Consider the following 18,785-nt stretch of genomic DNA (forward strand, 5'->3'; position numbering starts at 1 on the left):
TAGTTTTACGGGTATCAATGATGGGAAATGATTCAAATGATAGGCAGGCATAAGTGTTGAAATAATAATGGGCCTTTAGAATTAAAACTTGAGGCCCATTTCAAACTCAGTAAAATAAAAAGAGTCATAGAGAGATATGCAACTTCATTGATCATTTAAGAACAAATAGAAGACAGGTAAACAAGTACTAGTAGCTTAACTTGTTGAATGTTTGGTTAGAGCTCTCGTAAAAAAAGAACGTGGCTCAAAGATTTCAATACTACAAAACAAAATGTATCATACATAAAGAACAATTTGTTCAAGAGTCAAGACAAACCCAAACTCAGCAACCTCTGCTCGTTCTCCTCCTGTCATGTTCCCTTTTGGCGCAATCAGTCCCATTCCTAAGATCTTCTTCTTTATTGCCTGAAGAAACCTTTCCCAAACTCTTTGTGTAAAGCTAATCGAATCATGAGTCATAACACTACGAAAAATATGGGAAGCTCTTCTTGTACACACACTGCATCAAAACATGGCCAAAAACAATCAGTCATTTGCAGCCACTCGTATGTTACCGGTCCCTATAGTGGTTCAAGAAAAGTATTATAGATTCAGTTTCAGGCTGTGGAACGAATAGTCAAGGACTTATTTAATAATAAGGACTAAGGAGTAAACTATTCCAAAACAAATCTTAAGATTGCTTCAGTAATGGGCCAAGATAGCATTAAAGAAGGAGAAAAAAAATGAATGGAGGAGAAAAATTAAGATATACCTTACAGCAAGTTTTACAGATAAAAGTTGGAGTACACAGCATTGGACTTTTCGGCTTTCATTTGTAAGGAGCAAAAATGATGCTAGAGTTGTGGCCACCAAACCCGAAAGAATTTGACAAGGCTGCTTTAATATCCAGTCTTTCCTTCTTAAGACCCACCAGCAGCTTTGTATCCTGATCCATTTGGTAATGAAGTTGCGGTATTAAATGATCATTCCAGCAATGTCAAACTAAAACTTGTCTACATACCACTGCTTTGTCTGGATTCTCCAGGTTGACATTTGGGTGAACCCATCCTGTTTTTATTGCCTGTAGGGAAAGAAGGTCGCATACCATTATTGTTTTGTCCACTCAGCTTGTTAATTTATCCAAGGTGACTTGATTTTTTAGACAGCATTCCCTTTCTTGTAGATATACTAATGTATCTAGACTTGAAATCATTACCTGAATGGTTGCAACAGCCTCCACGGCTCCAGAAGCTCCCAGCAAGTGTCCGATCATAGATTTCGTCGAGTTTATCCTTAGCTGTCAGATTGTCAGAGGTCACGTAAGAAAACACAGGCATCAGCATATCTACAAGACAGGAAATACTGTCTCAAAAATCAAAATTTCCCCGGATAAATAAACAAGTTGACGAGAGAAACAAACATACCTCAGGATTTTGGCCAAAACAGTGAGCAAGGGCTTGGTACTCCTTAAGGTCTCCAGCTGGTGTAGATGTAGCATGAGCATTTATGTAATTTATGTCTTCCTTAGAAATCCCGGCATGAGCTAATGCTTTCTCAATACAGAGAATGACACCAGCACCTGCAGATATTAGATATCTCATTCAGTACAAAAATAAAGGGTAGATTAAAAAATCATTGGGAAGTAAAGCCTAGAATCATGCTCTCGAGCAACCAACGATGATATTTTCACATGCACATCCCTAGATCTTGGTTTATTATTTTTATTTTCTTTGGTTAATTCTATTGCTATAATTTTATAGACAAAGAAAAGCAAACAAAAGAAGAAAGTTGTGTGGATTAGTGAAAAAAGTTAGTTTAGAACACAAAGGGGATCTACCATCAGGATGTGGTTCGGTTATATGATATGCATCAGATGTGAAACTACCACCAAGGAACTCCGCGTAGATAGTTGCTCCTCTTTTCTGCAAAAGCATAGTTTTTTTATAGCCTCGCAATGAGTTTATTGAAAGCTTTGAAGACATTCTCATTTATGACAAGTAAACAAAGAGTTGGGACCATCAAGAAATTATACAAAGGGGTTGAACAACAGAGGTAACTCAACTTTAAAGAAAAAAAGGTGGCCAAAAAGTATGGTGCAAGAACAGCAATGATAAAAAGAGCTTTGTTTTTTGTATGCATATTTGAAATGAGAGACAAACCTTGGCATGCTCAAGTTCTTCTAAAAGTAGAACTCCAGCTCCCTCTCCCATGACGAAACCATCCCGATTCTGTTTAACAACCAATATCAGGTTTAATAGAAAAGTAAGAAAATCCTGAAAAAATATATCTTTCAATATCATTCTACACAAGAGTGAGATACACTGGACATACATGTCCGCAAATATTCTTAAGGGACAAGACAAGGAGAGTTAACACCCATGGTTGCCCGCATTAGTTTACAATGGGTATCATTGGTAGACCATTTCATGCATACCCTTCAAACATATGCTTAAATCAGAAGGCAGGTGGTGAACGACCATGCAGTCCGAGCCTATATGGGGTAGGCTAGGTTCCCACATTTTGAAGATCGACCATCTTTAGTAGTTAAGATATAAATGAACAATAAGAGATAATTCGTAGGACATTATAGAAAGAAAAAAAACGAAAATAGTGGAAAATTACACTATCCCAAGGACGTGAAGCTTTGGTGGGATCATCATTATTCTCTGAAAGAGCCCGACAGGCAACAAAACCTCCCAACCCTGCAATGGGACACAGAAGATAAGATTTGTATGGCACAAAGTTGGGAAACAAAGGGAAGCATATGATTACAAAGGAAAGAGTGTGCACCTATAGGAATAATAACTGAATCAGAACCACCACAGAGCATTACATCCTATAAGTTTAAGAGAAAAGAAAACCAAATGTCAAACACAAGTAGAGTCACGTAAACTCAACCATACTATCAAATTTCCTCGTTGTTCGAGGATACTTACAGCTTCACCTCTAATAATGTGGTTTGCCGCACTGAGAATACAGAAATTTCCAGTGGCACAAGCAGTTGAAATAGAGTAGTTTGGACCCATCCATCCCTAAAGTATTATAACAAAGAAGGTCAATACTTAGGTGCAGCCATTGCTAATTACAACATAATATCCAAAATTGATCAGACCAGATCTATGGCAAGCATAGCAGAACCCATGTTTGTCGTTGCAAAAGGCACACAGAAAGGATTCATCTTCTTGTAAGAGATTTTCAAAGCTTCAAGGGCATCGTAGAAGACCTGTATTCCAAAAACACAGTGGCAAATGCAACATTTAGAAACAGACTTATAAACAACAGTTTCTGAAAAACCATGATCAAAATAGAAAAACAACCTTCAATCAGCAGAGCTTCTGAACAACAACACTCAGTCCAAAATCTTTTATTAATGTTCAAAGCAAGGAATAAGGAGGGGCTACCTTCATGCCTCCCATTGCTGAGCCAATCAAAACTCCACATTTAGATTTGTCAAACTCTGCCATTACATCCTCAGTAACCCCACCATCAGCCAAGGCTTTCTTGCCAGCGGTTAGAAGATAGAGCATGAATTTGTCCATCCTTTTCGAAAGTTTTGGAGCAACCAATCCTTCTGTCGAAAAGGTTTTAATCTCTCCAGCAATTCTCTTGGCAAAGGCAATACAAAGAAAAGATACAATTAAAAAAACAAGCCTAGTAAAGAAAAGAAAAAAAGTACACAACTTGTAAAAAGAGCTCCTGATATATATAAAGAAAGAAAGCTTACAGTAGGAAATGCAGAACAGTCAAAATTCTCAATAGGGCTAATACCACTGATGCCTTGTAGCAAATTGTCATAAAAGGTATGTGGGTCATGACCTAATGGTGTTTCAACTCCCATTCCTGTCACAACAACGCGTCGTGACTCCAAAGGAGGTTTCTTTTTAACGATTGCTTCCTTCTCCTCCATCTCTAGAGTGACTTGCCCTGTGGTGTAAAGCCAACCAAATCAACACTCTATTCACTCACGTATAGATGAACCAAAGACTGGAAATGGAAACAAATACACAAGTGATTGAATTTGGTATACCAAAGCTAGAAGCTTGATTCAATCTCCTCTGCTTTCGATTGAAGTGAGTGTTGTTATTCGATTCGAAGAAGAGGGAAGACAAGGCATTGTTGTTACAGTTACTCACAAGACCGGCGGATCCATTTGTATAAGAAGAAGAGCATTTGGATTTTGTAAGCAGTGTACTCCGGCGGCTAGTCTTAGTGTCGGATTGAAGCAGACGGTCTCCGCCGGTGGACATGCAAGCCCCCACTAGCCAATCGCATAACGGAGATGCGTAACATGAAGACGCACCCGCCACCATGGCCAGCGGAGAGGAGACGATTAGAGAACAAATATTAATGTGTGATTTGTAAGGCTGAGAATCTAGCACGAAAATAGATGGATTCTGGAGGTGGAGGTGATGATGAGTCACGGATCTCTCTCTCTCCTCTCTCACACTTACTCACTCATGGATGCGTGAATTTTGTGCGTGGAGACGCCAAGAGAACAACAGAGAAGCCAGAGAGTGAGAGAGAGAAAACAAAAAAAATGTTAATTTTATATAACGAACGACCGGAACTATATATATTTTTTTTTTACATCAAAATAATTTATAATTTATTCTATTTTGAAGTACAGATTTTCAATAAATTAAAATTGTTTTCAATAAATTAAAGTTATTTTGTACATCTCTTAATATATTAAAAGTAGTACTAATCAAATCCGATTTATTAGTCTCACCTCGGTTTAATCGAAGGAAGAGACAGTAGAGTCCTATTTTTATAAATTAAAGAATGATGGTGGACAGTTGGTGACTTGAGGGTTTGAATAGTGACACTGGTCGAGACGCCCAAATCCATCAGCGGTTTAAACTGTCGCAAAAATAAGATGGACAACACACCGTTGTGTACTAAACAAAGATAGTTCGCAGTTGGTCTGTAGTTGTTTTATTTCTGTATATTTTGGACTGCACCACTGCGAACTAAATTTATGAATGGTAAATAAAAAGCGGTTTAATCCGTTGACGTATTTGGCTGTCTTGACTGCTGTCACCATTCACACCCATTAAATACAGTCTGCAGCAGTGCAGTCTAAAAATAATAGAAAAAAACCGTTGTGTACCAACTGCGAACCATTTTTATATACAAATAGAGTTGGTATGCAGCGGTTTGTTGTCCGTCCTATTTTTTGGGCAGATTAAACTGCTGACGGATTTATCCATCCTGACCGCTGTCACCATTCAAACCATTGGTGGTTTATGGACACCGGTCTTGTTATTATTGAATGGGTATGTTTGTTTCTCTATTTTGAGTGTCAAATTCAAACCAGATGTTTTGTAATGAATGTGTTCAAGTAGTACGCATTCCTTGTTAATTGCATGGTAAGAATAGAAGAAAAAAAAAACATAAAGTATAGATAGAGGCTTAAAGTTCTAAAGAGCTAGTACAGTAGTACTCTGGACAGTTGGTGAGTTGGTGGTTTATGGACACCGGTCTAGTTATTATTGAATGAGTATATTTGTTTCTCTATTTTGAGTGTCAAACCAGATGTTTTGTAATGAATGTGTTACATATGTATGGGCTTATAAAGCCAATAAATAATAATGGGCCTATGAAAGCCCCATATAAAGTATCGCTATCCGTAGTCACCGTAACTTCCGCGAGTGTATAAAGACGCAAACCGTGACGTACCAAAATCACCGGATTACTAATTGTTTAATCACATTGATTGACATCTACAGTAGTTATAAACTTATAATTTATTAATTCATGAAATGTAACATCGTTTATCGTACTCGTACGTGTATATTACTAGACTACGTTAGATATAATTAATTAAATACTACACAAATATGGTAACATGATTGAACTTTTACTTTTACAAAAAAAAATTAAATTTTGCCTTTTCAGTTTCTTTTACTCCAATACTAACTTCCTTTCCATTTTAAAGTTTTCTTTTTATAAATATAAAATTCCTTAAGTTGGCTCGTAATACGCTTTTTTTGGTAAAATAGAACCACGCCTCACCAACTTTTTTCCTAATGTTTTCTTCAACTTTTTTTTTTTCCCTTTGTTGTCACCTTTTTGATATGGAATATAAGTAAATAAACATCACTAACTCATTAAATATGTGATTTATCTTTCCATTATCTTTTTCTTTTCCTTTTATTCTACTGACATTTTTTTTCAATTTTCTGATTTATCTTTCCTTTTTTTCCTAGCTTTCTGCGTTAAATAATGTGTTAACCAAAACATATTATTAGTACTACTAATGTTTTAGAACCTTGAACATCCGGATAAAATGCGTTACGACTTGTATAAATGATTTGGTTTAAGGCTTCAAGCAATAAATAAACTATATTAAATACTACTAAATATCTAGATATTTGCGTAAAATGCAAAAATTTGATAGAAACACACAAACTTGACTTTTTTTAAAAAAAATTATTACAGTATTATTTGTCTTTCCATATCTCTCTAATTATTATTATTTTCGGACAAGCGTCGTGAACGTTTTTTGTTTTTTGTTTGGTTCCTGTAAGAAGACGACGAGCTCAACGACCAAAAACTTCCGACGCGGAGACTTTTTTATTTTTATTTTAATTAATTGCTCATCTGGATCTTCGTGTTCCAAAAATCTCAAATACAAGTCTTCCTCTTCTTCTTCGTGATCCTGATGAAATAAAAATCCGATTTTTATTAAATTTTTTGGATGTGTGAGTGCACCAAATATTTTGACTTTGAAATTAGCGTAGAATTGAATTGAAAGCACATTCTGGGTTTATTCGACTTAGACATTGATTTTGTCAAAGTTACCTTCTTTCTCTCTAATCTCTATATATTATCTTTTTTTAAAAAGTTTAAATTCCTTTTTTTATTTTGGTTTCCTTTTCTTCTTTAGTCTTTTCTTTTCTTCTTCTACCCACATGTTGTAGATTCTCCCCCAAATTTTGAAGAAAAGGAAAAGTAAAGAGTCCATTTTTTTTAGATTCTTTTGCTGTTCCAGTTTCTTTGTTTAAGATCATTTCGTATCAATTAGCCCAGAGAGACCTTAAATTTTGGATTTTTTTTTATTTGGGGGTTGCTTGTAGCTCTTTGGGATCCAGGCTTTTCTCAAGGTACGTCCTATAGCTTCTTTTCAGCTGAAATTATTTGATTATTCCATGTTTGGGTTTTTTGTTATTTCAAATTTCGTTTTGAGCTTTCATAGTTGCAGGTTATTTAGGGTTTTAATCATTGTTGGTAGATTCAAAAATATTGCTGTTCTGTGGCGTTTGATGTTTAGAAATCAAGCTAGTTAAAGCAACTTTGTTTTGGGTTTTTGTCTGAATTAGTTTTGCTGAATCAGAAGATTTCGACTATTTTTTTGCAGGTGTGAAAGAACCTCCTGCATTGTCTATGAGCAGATAGTTTGTTAAGCAAAAGATGGGCTGGTTTAACAAGATCTTCAAAGGCTCTAACCAAAGGTTCCGGGTTGGGAATGACCACTATTATGGGAATTATCCTAATGCTTCACATGATGAGCCTAGTGCTGATACAGATAATGATCATGATGAATCTCATACACAGGAACCATCTACATCTGAGGTTTGTATGATGCTGATAGATGGTTACTGTTTTTTTTTCCATTATCGTTTACTTGTGTTTTGAAATTTTCTGGCTTTGGAGATCTTGAAGTAGTGAAAAAAACACACACACAGTTGATGGTTTCTTGGATTATACATAGCTCTGGTGTGTACTGTTATTTCAGATTCTGTGTTTGTTTTTTATTTCTAGGATACATCTAATGACCAGGAAAATGAAGCAATAGAACGTGCAATTGCATTGTCTCTTTTAGAAGAGAATCAAGAACAGACAAGTCTAAGCGGTGAGTACTTTAGCCAAACAGAAATATGAAGACTTAACTTTGTTATCAGATTTGGTCTGCTAATTTTTTTTTAAAAAGTAATGGACACAGGGAAATACCCGACGGTGGATGAAGATGAGCAACTTGCTAGAGCCTTACATGAAAGTATGGTAGTTGGGAATTCACCGCATTACAAAAATGGGAATACATATGATATTGGGAATGCATATGGGAATGGAGATTTATATGGGAATGGGCATATGTATGGAGGAGGAGCAAATGTATATGCAAATGGAGATATTTATTATCCAAGACCTATTACTTTTCAAACGGATTTCAGGTAGTAAAATAGCCAACCATTATAAGCTGGCCTAATTTGGTGATCAGTTAATGTCTGTCCAGCCAAAATAACTTGTCAACAACTTGTCTGCATAGGATTTGTGCTGGCTGCAATATGGAGATTGGTCATGGAAGATTTCTGAATTGCCTTAATTCACTATGGCATCCAGAATGTTTTCGATGTTACGGCTGCAGTCAGCCAATTTCTGAGTATGAGGTGAAACCAAGCTCTTCCATATTCTCGTAATTTGTTTTCCTGCTGTACTTAAACCTTTAGATTTTATACGTAACGTGTTTCCCTTTTTTTCTTATAGTTTTCTACATCAGGGAACTACCCTTTTCACAAGGCTTGTTACAGGGAGAGATATCATCCAAAATGTGATGTCTGCAGCCACTTTGTATGTAAATCTCTTGTCTTTTCTTTCATTAAAGCCCATATACATATAATGTGTTGTGTTTTTTTTTTCCGGATCTTGCACTTATCATCTGTTGCTTTCTTTTTCCCAATTGTAAATTTTTTTGAACAGATTCCAACAAATCATGCTGGTCTTATTGAATATAGGGCACATCCTTTTTGGGTTCAGAAGTATTGCCCTTCTCACGAACACGATGCAACCCCAAGATGTTGCAGTTGTGAAAGAATGGAGGTGGATTCTCTTCTCCCCTGAAATGTCCCCAATTATACATTTTGAACTCAAAAAAGTCAAAACATGTTGTGGCCGGAAATTGACAAACGTAGCTTTATTTTGTAGCCACGGAATACGAGATATGTTGAACTTAACGATGGACGGAAACTTTGCTTAGAGTGTTTGGACTCAGCGGTCATGGACACCATACAATGCCAACCTCTGTACTTGCAAATACAAGAATTCTATGAAGGACTTAACATGAAGGTAGAGCAAGAAGTTCCACTCCTCTTGGTTGAAAGGCAAGCACTTAACGAAGCCAGAGAAGGTGAAAAGAATGTGAGTAAAGAAAACACCTCTCCAAATACTAAGCTTATACTTGTATTCATCATCACAGTCTGCTTTTTCTAAAAATACTTTACCATTTCATTGTGCTTCTTAGGGTCACTATCACATGCCAGAAACAAGAGGACTCTGCCTGTCAGAAGAACAAACTGTTAGTACTGTAAGAAAACGATCAAAGCATGGCACAGGAAATTGGGCTGGGAATATGGTTACAGAGCCTTACAAGTTAACACGGCAATGCGAAGTTACTGCCATTCTCATCTTATTCGGGCTCCCTAGGTAAGACACTCTTTTTGCTCCCACTGGACTGGATTAATCTGATGGCACGGTCCATACACTGACCTGACAGTTTTACTGAATTTTGTATAGGTTACTCACTGGCTCGATTTTAGCTCATGAGATGATGCACGCATGGATGCGGCTCAAAGGTGAGTCTCTTACTCTTTAACTTCTTAGTTTACTGCTCCTTTCCCTCGTTACACATTGCTGAATTTTATGTTTGCGCAACTATGTTTGTGAAAAAGGATTCCGAACACTGAGCCAAGATGTTGAAGAAGGTATATGTCAAGTGATGGCTCATAAGTGGTTAGAAGCTGAGTTAGCTGGTGGTTCAAGTAACAGCAATGCTGCATCATCATCCTCATCCTCATCATCTAAGGGACCGAGGTCTCAGTACGAAAGGAAACTTGGTGAATTTTTCAAGCACCAGATAGAGTCTGATGCTTCTCCGGTTTACGGAGACGGGTTCAGGGCTGGACGGTTAGCTGTTCACAAGTACGGTTTACGAAAAACACTTGAGCATATACAGATGACCGGTAGATTCCCGGTTTAAAAAAATTCAAAATAGACAAAGTCTTTTGCTTTTGATTGGGTTTTTATTTATAGGATCCTCTCAACCATATTCTTATCTGTAATCTCATTCCATGATTCGTTTGTATTCAATTATTCATCCATCAGAATCAGATTCAGAGTTTTCTTTGTCAAATTGCTCTCAAGTTCATAACCGAACCAATGCCCTACAATACAAATCGAACCGAAACCAGATAAACAAAACCAAGTACCAATTTAAAGGTTTCTCCTTTACACTCTCACTCTTGCTCGCCGACGTATCGTCGTCAATCGTCGACGAACTGTAACACTAAAAAGGCTAAAACCTCCGTAGACGCATATTCCTAAGACCGGAACTTTAAGGTTACAAGATCAATGGGTTCCAAGATTAATCAACCGATAACGAAAATTTCATAAATGCTCCGAAGGTCTCCGGCACGCGTTGTTGTTGCCTATCAGTTGCTTCAACTTATCTATACTCGTAGATTCTCCTCCGAAGCCTCGAGAAACTTTCGCCGCCGGCTTCGAGGAGGAAACGGGCCAATTCGACCCGAATTACTCGACCGGGTCTCACGTCTGCTCGTGCTCGGCAGGTACGATGCTTTACATGATCTCTCTCTCGATTTCTCTGATGTACTTCTCAACTCCCTCCTCCGTAGATTGAGACTTAACCCAGAGGCATGTCTCGAGATTTTCAATTTAGCTTCAAAACAGCAAAAGTTTCGCCCTGATTACAAGTCTTATTGTAAAATGGTTCACATATTGTCTAGAGCTAGATTGTACGATCTGACGAAATCGTATATACGTGAAATGGTTGGTCTTAATCACTCGGGGTTCGTTGTCTGGGCTGAGCTTGTGCGAGTCTTTAAGGAGTTTTCGTTCTCTCCTACAGTCTTTGACATGATACTCAAAGTTTATGCTGAGAAGGGTATGGTTAAGAACGCTTTACATGTGTTTGACAACATGGGAGGCTATGGAAGAGTCCCTAGTTTGCTTTCTTGTAACAGCCTGTTGAGCAATTTGGTCAAGAAAGGTGAAAATTTTGTGGCTTTACATGTTTATGATCAGATGATTAGCTTTGGGGTTTCTCCGGATGTGTTTACTTGCAGTATTGTTGTGAATGCTTACTGTAGAAGTGGGAAAGTTGATAAAGCCATGGAATTTGCTAAACGGATGGAGATTTCATTTGGTTTGGAGCTGAATGTGGTAACTTATAATAGTTTGATTAATGGGTATGCTATGATCGGAGATGTTGAGGGAATGACAAGAGTGTTGAGTTTGATGTCTGAGAGTGGGGTTTCTAGGAACGTTGTTACGTATACTTCGTTGATCAAGGGTTATTGTAAAAAGGGGTTGATGGAAGAAGCAGAACAGGTGTTTGAATCGGTAAAGGCAAAGAAACTTGTTGCAGATCAGCATATGTACGGTGTGTTGATAGATGGATATTGTCGTAATGGTCAAATCCGTGATGCTGTTAGGGTTCATGGTGATATGATGGAGATGGGATTACGAACAAATACAACCATTTGTAACTCCTTGATCAATGGGTATTGCAAATCTGGTCAATTACTCGAAGCAGAACAAATATTTATGCGGATGAACGAGTGGAGCTTGAAACCAGATCATCATACGTACAATGCCCTTGTGGACGGATACTGCAGGGCTGGTCATGTTGACGAGGCTTTAAAGCTTTGTGATCGAATGTGTGGAAAAGAAGTTGTACCAACAGTTATGACTTACAATATTCTTCTTAAAGGTTATAGTCGGGTTGGTGCTTTTCATGATGTTTTGAGCCTTTGGAAGATGATGCTAAAAAGAGGCGTAATCGTTGATGAGATTAGCTGTAGCACTCTACTCGAAGCATTGTTCAAGCTTGGAAATTTTGATGAAGCTATGAAGCTGTGGGAGAACGTCTTAGCAAGAGGTCTATTGACAGATACGGTAACTTTGAACGTAATGATCAGNTTCTGTGTTTGTTTTTTATTTCTAGGATACATCTAATGACCAGGAAAATGAAGCAATAGAACGTGCAATTGCATTGTCTCTTTTAGAAGAGAATCAAGAACAGACAAGTCTAAGCGGTGAGTACTTTAGCCAAACAGAAATATGAAGACTTAACTTTGTTATCAGATTTGGTCTGCTAATTTTTTTTTAAAAAGTAATGGACACAGGGAAATACCCGACGGTGGATGAAGATGAGCAACTTGCTAGAGCCTTACATGAAAGTATGGTAGTTGGGAATTCACCGCATTACAAAAATGGGAATACATATGATATTGGGAATGCATATGGGAATGGAGATTTATATGGGAATGGGCATATGTATGGAGGAGGAGCAAATGTATATGCAAATGGAGATATTTATTATCCAAGACCTATTACTTTTCAAACGGATTTCAGGTAGTAAAATAGCCAACCATTATAAGCTGGCCTAATTTGGTGATCAGTTAATGTCTGTCCAGCCAAAATAACTTGTCAACAACTTGTCTGCATAGGATTTGTGCTGGCTGCAATATGGAGATTGGTCATGGAAGATTTCTGAATTGCCTTAATTCACTATGGCATCCAGAATGTTTTCGATGTTACGGCTGCAGTCAGCCAATTTCTGAGTATGAGGTGAAACCAAGCTCTTCCATATTCTCGTAATTTGTTTTCCTGCTGTACTTAAACCTTTAGATTTTATACGTAACGTGTTTCCCTTTTTTTCTTATAGTTTTCTACATCAGGGAACTACCCTTTTCACAAGGCTTGTTACAGGGAGAGATATCATCCAAAATGTGATGTCTGCAGCCACTTTGTATGTAAATCTCTTGTCTTTTCTTTCATTAAAGCCCATATACATATAATGTGTTGTGTTTTTTTTTTCCGGATCTTGCACTTATCATCTGTTGCTTTCTTTTTCCCAATTGTAAATTTTTTTGAACAGATTCCAACAAATCATGCTGGTCTTATTGAATATAGGGCACATCCTTTTTGGGTTCAGAAGTATTGCCCTTCTCACGAACACGATGCAACCCCAAGATGTTGCAGTTGTGAAAGAATGGAGGTGGATTCTCTTCTCCCCTGAAATGTCCCCAATTATACATTTTGAACTCAAAAAAGTCAAAACATGTTGTGGCCGGAAATTGACAAACGTAGCTTTATTTTGTAGCCACGGAATACGAGATATGTTGAACTTAACGATGGACGGAAACTTTGCTTAGAGTGTTTGGACTCAGCGGTCATGGACACCATACAATGCCAACCTCTGTACTTGCAAATACAAGAATTCTATGAAGGACTTAACATGAAGGTAGAGCAGGAAGTTCCACTCCTCTTGGTTGAAAGGCAAGCACTTAACGAAGCCAGAGAAGGTGAAAAGAATGTGAGTAAAGAAAACACCTCTCCAAATACTAAGCTTATACTTGTATTCATCATCACAGTCTGCTTTTTCTAAAAATACTTTACCATTTCATTGTGCTTCTTAGGGTCACTATCACATGCCAGAAACAAGAGGACTCTGCCTGTCAGAAGAACAAACTGTTAGTACTGTAAGAAAACGATCAAAGCATGGCACAGGAAATTGGGCTGGGAATATGGTTACAGAGCCTTACAAGTTAACACGGCAATGCGAAGTTACTGCCATTCTCATCTTATTCGGGCTCCCTAGGTAAGACACTCTTTTTGCTCCCACTGGACTGGATTAATCTGATGGCACGGTCCATACACTGACCTGACAGTTTTACTGAATTTTGTATAGGTTACTCACTGGCTCGATTTTAGCTCATGAGATGATGCACGCATGGATGCGGCTCAAAGGTGAGTCTCTTACTCTTTAACTTCTTAGTTTACTGCTCCTTTCCCTCGTTACACATTGCTGAATTTTATGTTTGCGCAACTATGTTTGTGAAAAAGGATTCCGAACACTGAGCCAAGATGTTGAAGAAGGTATATGTCAAGTGATGGCTCATAAGTGGTTAGAAGCTGAGTTAGCTGGTGGTTCAAGTAACAGCAATGCTGCATCATCATCCTCATCCTCATCATCTAAGGGACCGAGGTCTCAGTACGAAAGGAAACTTGGTGAATTTTTCAAGCACCAGATAGAGTCTGATGCTTCTCCGGTTTACGGAGACGGGTTCAGGGCTGGACGGTTAGCTGTTCACAAGTACGGTTTACGAAAAACACTTGAGCATATACAGATGACCGGTAGATTCCCGGTTTAAAAAAATTCAAAATAGACAAAGTCTTTTGCTTTTGATTGGGTTTTTATTTATAGGATCCTCTCAACCATATTCTTATCTGTAATCTCATTCCATGATTCGTTTGTATTCAATTATTCATCCATCAGAATCAGATTCAGAGTTTTCTTTGTCAAATTGCTCTCAAGTTCATAACCGAACCAATGCCCTACAATACAAATCGAACCGAAACCAGATAAACAAAACCAAGTACCAATTTAAAGGTTTCTCCTTTACACTCTCACTCTTGCTCGCCGACGTATCGTCGTCAATCGTCGACGAACTGTAACACTAAAAAGGCTAAAACCTCCGTAGACGCATATTCCTAAGACCGGAACTTTAAGGTTACAAGATCAATGGGTTCCAAGATTAATCAACCGATAACGAAAATTTCATAAATGCTCCGAAGGTCTCCGGCACGCGTTGTTGTTGCCTATCAGTTGCTTCAACTTATCTATACTCGTAGATTCTCCTCCGAAGCCTCGAGAAACTTTCGCCGCCGGCTTCGAGGAGGAAACGGGCCAATTCGACCCGAATTACTCGACCGGGTCTCACGTCTGCTCGTGCTCGGCAGGTACGATGCTTTACATGATCTCTCTCTCGATTTCTCTGATGTACTTCTCAACTCCCTCCTCCGTAGATTGAGACTTAACCCAGAGGCATGTCTCGAGATTTTCAATTTAGCTTCAAAACAGCAAAAGTTTCGCCCTGATTACAAGTCTTATTGTAAAATGGTTCACATATTGTCTAGAGCTAGATTGTACGATCTGACGAAATCGTATATACGTGAAATGGTTGGTCTTAATCACTCGGGGTTCGTTGTCTGGGCTGAGCTTGTGCGAGTCTTTAAGGAGTTTTCGTTCTCTCCTACAGTCTTTGACATGATACTCAAAGTTTATGCTGAGAAGGGTATGGTTAAGAACGCTTTACATGTGTTTGACAACATGGGAGGCTATGGAAGAGTCCCTAGTTTGCTTTCTTGTAACAGCCTGTTGAGCAATTTGGTCAAGAAAGGTGAAAATTTTGTGGCTTTACATGTTTATGATCAGATGATTAGCTTTGGGGTTTCTCCGGATGTGTTTACTTGCAGTATTGTTGTGAATGCTTACTGTAGAAGTGGGAAAGTTGATAAAGCCATGGAATTTGCTAAACGGATGGAGATTTCATTTGGTTTGGAGCTGAATGTGGTAACTTATAATAGTTTGATTAATGGGTATGCTATGATCGGAGATGTTGAGGGAATGACAAGAGTGTTGAGTTTGATGTCTGAGAGTGGGGTTTCTAGGAACGTTGTTACGTATACTTCGTTGATCAAGGGTTATTGTAAAAAGGGGTTGATGGAAGAAGCAGAACAGGTGTTTGAATCGGTAAAGGCAAAGAAACTTGTTGCAGATCAGCATATGTACGGTGTGTTGATAGATGGATATTGTCGTAATGGTCAAATCCGTGATGCTGTTAGGGTTCATGGTGATATGATGGAGATGGGATTACGAACAAATACAACCATTTGTAACTCCTTGATCAATGGGTATTGCAAATCTGGTCAATTACTCGAAGCAGAACAAATATTTATGCGGATGAACGAGTGGAGCTTGAAACCAGATCATCATACGTACAATGCCCTTGTGGACGGATACTGCAGGGCTGGTCATGTTGACGAGGCTTTAAAGCTTTGTGATCGAATGTGTGGAAAAGAAGTTGTACCAACAGTTATGACTTACAATATTCTTCTTAAAGGTTATAGTCGGGTTGGTGCTTTTCATGATGTTTTGAGCCTTTGGAAGATGATGCTAAAACGAGGCGTAATCGTTGATGAGATTAGCTGTAGCACTCTACTCGAAGCATTGTTCAAGCTTGGAAATTTTGATGAAGCTATGAAGCTGTGGGAGAACGTCTTAGCAAGAGGTCTATTGACAGATACGGTAACTTTGAACGTAATGATCAGTGGGCTATGTAAAATGGAGAAGGTCAATAAAGCCAAAGAGATTTTAGATAATGTGAACAAGTTCAGATGTAAGCCAGATGTGCAAACATATCAGGCGTTGAGTCACGGGTATTATAAAGTTGGAAACTTGAAAGAAGCTTTTGAGGTTAAAGATTCTATGGAAAGGAAAGGAATCCTCCCCACCATAGAATTGTATAACACTCTGATATCTGGTGCTTTCAAGTATAGACACTTGAATAAAGTAGCAGATCTTGTGATCGAGCTACGCGCAAGAGGATTAACTCCTACTGTTGCTACATATGGGGCTCTTATTACCGGCTGGTGCAATATTGGAATGATGGATAAAGCCTACGCTACGTGTTTTGAGATGATAGAGAAAGGAATTGCCTTAAATGTGAATATTTGCAGCAAGATTGCAAACAGTTTGTTTCGGCTTAATAAGATCGACGAGGCTTGTTTGCTATTGCAGAAGATTGTGGATTTTGATCTGCTTCTTCCTGGTTACCAGAGCTTGAAACAGTTTCTTGAGCCCAATGCTATTGCGTGTCCTAAAACACAAAAAATCGCTGATTCTCTCGAGGATAGTACTCCTAAGAAACTCTTAGCTCCCAATAATATTGTTTACAATGTTGCTCTCTCAGGTCTCTGTAAAGCTGGGAAACTCAAGGATGCTCGAAAGCTCTTCTCGGATCTACTATTGAGTGATGGGTTTATTCCAGATGGATACACATACACGATCCTCATTCACGGATGTGCTATTGATGGTAATATAAATGAAGCCTTTAGCCTGAGGGATGAGATGTCTCTAAAAGGTATTATCCCTAACATTGTTACATACAACGCCTTGATAAAAGGCTTGTGCAAGTTGGGGAATGTAGATCGTGCTCAGAGGCTTTTACGTAAGCTTCCACAGAAGGGCATAACTCCTAATGCTATTACCTATAATACATTGATTGATGGACTGATTAAAAGTGGTGATGTTGCTGAAGCTATGCGTTTAAAAGAAAAAATGATTGAGAAAGGCTTGATGAGACGATCCTCTAATCAAGAGGATGTTGAAACATCAAAAGTGGTTTTTGATCCGTATGAGCCTTATGATGTTAGGACAGTTTCTGAAGCAGTAATATGATGACGAATAATGCTTACCTCTTGTAAATCTCTTTGAAACATCACTTCAGAGGTTTTGATGTTCCTATGAGTGATGGATGGGTAACAGGAATGGAGACTACTAACAAAAAGAGTATCCTCCATTGATGTTGGGATATGATTGTATACTAAACGAAAACAATGTATTGTCTCGAGATCATTTGAGATTGTGATCCTTCTGCCAAAAAATCCATCACTTGGATTGAAATTTATCGGCCTTTTTCGTTATCAAGATATGAGACATCACATTCATGGAGCCTGAAGTTAAGAGCGGCTTAAGGTATGCACGCGTTACACTTGTTCAAGAATCTTTTTAGTTGAATCATGTTCTTTCTATGACAAGCTTTAGTTTTTAGGATATGAAACAAAACTGAGAATATTGGTTGTCTTTGTCAGGTGTTAGAAGGCCAAACGATCGGATGATATCAGTCACTGGTCTTGGATAAGCTGATTAACAGATCAGACCAGTAAGCTCTCCATATCATGGTTGTTCTTGTTCCTTACTGAGCGAGATAAGACTCTGATCATATATATATATGTACCATATGATGTTTTAATGTAATAAATGTGATTGATTAATAAGTACGTTGCTTCAGACCAACTCAAACCTAGTGACTGAATTGACGAGCCACCTCTCTTTCTTAATTAGAATGTGAACAACTTACAAACCTACCTTTGATTGTATTTTTGATCTGCCGAACCGGAGAGCTTTATTCCAGTCCGGTTTGGTTTGATTTTATTTTGAAATTTGTAGTGTATGAAACACAGTGGGGCCATAGTCAAATAGACTCAATACCATTTTCACGTGTTGCGCAGAAAAGCTCTGAAGTCACTCACTCGGCTTCATATTATTATATGATCGGAAAGTATTGCAATTAAAAATATCAAAACTATCAAATAAAGTATTTACTATTACGATATCAAAAGTTTTGTTAAAAAATTGTTTACCAAAAAAAAGTTGTGTTAAATAGTAACTCATTTATAGTAAAGTAGCTTGAATCAAAGTGTTTAGTTTAGAGGAAACTTCAATAATATGTAGTAAAAAATTACGGGGAGGGGTCCAAAAGGTAAAATGTACAGTGAAAAAAAAAATCAGACAAAAGGTAAGAGAAAAGAAGATGAAAGGTGACTCAAAGGTCAAAATGTACATTAATGTATGATGGGACTTTTGCTCGTGCTTTTTTTTCTCTCGGCTCAGACCACCGACACTCTCTGCCTCCAATTATTTCCTAAAACTTAATCTAATGATTTAATTTTATTTAATTTTCGTTGGACTTTCGATCATAGTCCTGAATAAAAATCAACATTGTGGATCTTTATGATTTTAAACAAAGCACGTCGCGGGTGACTATACTTGCTAAAATTATATGTGGGGGGTTTTCTCCAAAAGTTACGAATTATTGCTATGCAAGACAGCAAGATCGTGTATTTTCTCAAGATATTTTACGTTACTATTGTGAATTATTTGCTACCTTGCTAGTATCCACTATCCTGCCTACCCCATAATAATCTCATGGGAATATATA

General features: G+C 37.9%; 4 protein-coding genes across 6 annotated transcripts; 3 read left to right on the top strand and 1 right to left on the bottom strand.

Moving 5' to 3' along the window:
• LOC104756267 (3-oxoacyl-[acyl-carrier-protein] synthase II, chloroplastic-like) lies at positions 175-4,511 on the bottom strand. Of its 2 annotated transcripts, XM_010478829.1 has the most exons (14): positions 4,007-4,511; positions 3,704-3,903; positions 3,381-3,584; positions 3,092-3,202; positions 2,916-3,011; positions 2,770-2,815; positions 2,602-2,681; positions 2,139-2,207; positions 1,817-1,901; positions 1,404-1,558; positions 1,196-1,276; positions 1,001-1,060; positions 752-925; positions 175-499 (listed from the first exon to the last, which is right to left on the bottom strand). In XM_010478829.1, the coding sequence occupies exons 1-13, from the start codon at positions 4,287-4,289 to the stop codon at positions 809-811; spliced, it is 1,587 nt and encodes a 528-aa protein (XP_010477131.1). In that variant the 5' UTR covers positions 4,290-4,511; the 3' UTR covers positions 175-499; positions 752-808. The 2 variants fall into 2 exon arrangements, with proteins under 2 accessions (XP_010477131.1, XP_010477132.1); XM_010478830.1 differs by lacking the exons at positions 175-499; positions 752-925; positions 1,001-1,060 and having other exon boundaries at positions 1,236-1,324.
• On the top strand, positions 6,411-10,079 carry LOC104756271 (protein DA1). Of its 2 annotated transcripts, none has more exons than XM_010478833.2 (11): positions 6,411-7,085; positions 7,340-7,554; positions 7,744-7,834; positions 7,925-8,153; positions 8,249-8,369; positions 8,467-8,550; positions 8,680-8,799; positions 8,905-9,117; positions 9,221-9,402; positions 9,493-9,551; positions 9,648-10,079. In XM_010478833.2, the coding sequence occupies exons 2-11, from the start codon at positions 7,393-7,395 to the stop codon at positions 9,953-9,955; spliced, it is 1,569 nt and encodes a 522-aa protein (XP_010477135.1). In that variant the 5' UTR covers positions 6,411-7,085; positions 7,340-7,392; the 3' UTR covers positions 9,956-10,079. The 2 variants fall into 2 exon arrangements, with proteins under 2 accessions (XP_010477135.1, XP_010477134.1); XM_010478832.2 differs by having other exon boundaries at positions 6,412-7,085; positions 7,913-8,153.
• LOC104759297 (putative pentatricopeptide repeat-containing protein At1g19290) lies at positions 10,192-14,277 on the top strand. Its single transcript, XM_019238873.1, has 10 exons — positions 10,192-11,904; positions 11,942-12,032; positions 12,123-12,351; positions 12,447-12,567; positions 12,665-12,748; positions 12,878-12,997; positions 13,103-13,315; positions 13,419-13,600; positions 13,691-13,749; positions 13,846-14,277. Exons 1-10 carry the CDS (start codon positions 10,369-10,371, stop codon positions 14,151-14,153), a joined length of 2,943 nt encoding a protein of 980 aa, XP_019094418.1. The 5' UTR covers positions 10,192-10,368; the 3' UTR covers positions 14,154-14,277.
• On the top strand, positions 14,390-17,860 carry LOC104756269 (putative pentatricopeptide repeat-containing protein At1g19290). The gene is made up of 2 exons (XM_010478831.2): positions 14,390-17,539; positions 17,656-17,860. Exon 1 carries the CDS (start codon positions 14,567-14,569, stop codon positions 17,240-17,242), a length of 2,676 nt encoding a protein of 891 aa, XP_010477133.1. The 5' UTR covers positions 14,390-14,566; the 3' UTR covers positions 17,243-17,539; positions 17,656-17,860.

The sequence above is a fragment of the Camelina sativa genome, chromosome 17, assembly GCF_000633955.1.
Source record: "Camelina sativa cultivar DH55 chromosome 17, Cs, whole genome shotgun sequence".
Taxonomy (NCBI): domain Eukaryota; kingdom Viridiplantae; phylum Streptophyta; class Magnoliopsida; order Brassicales; family Brassicaceae; genus Camelina; species Camelina sativa.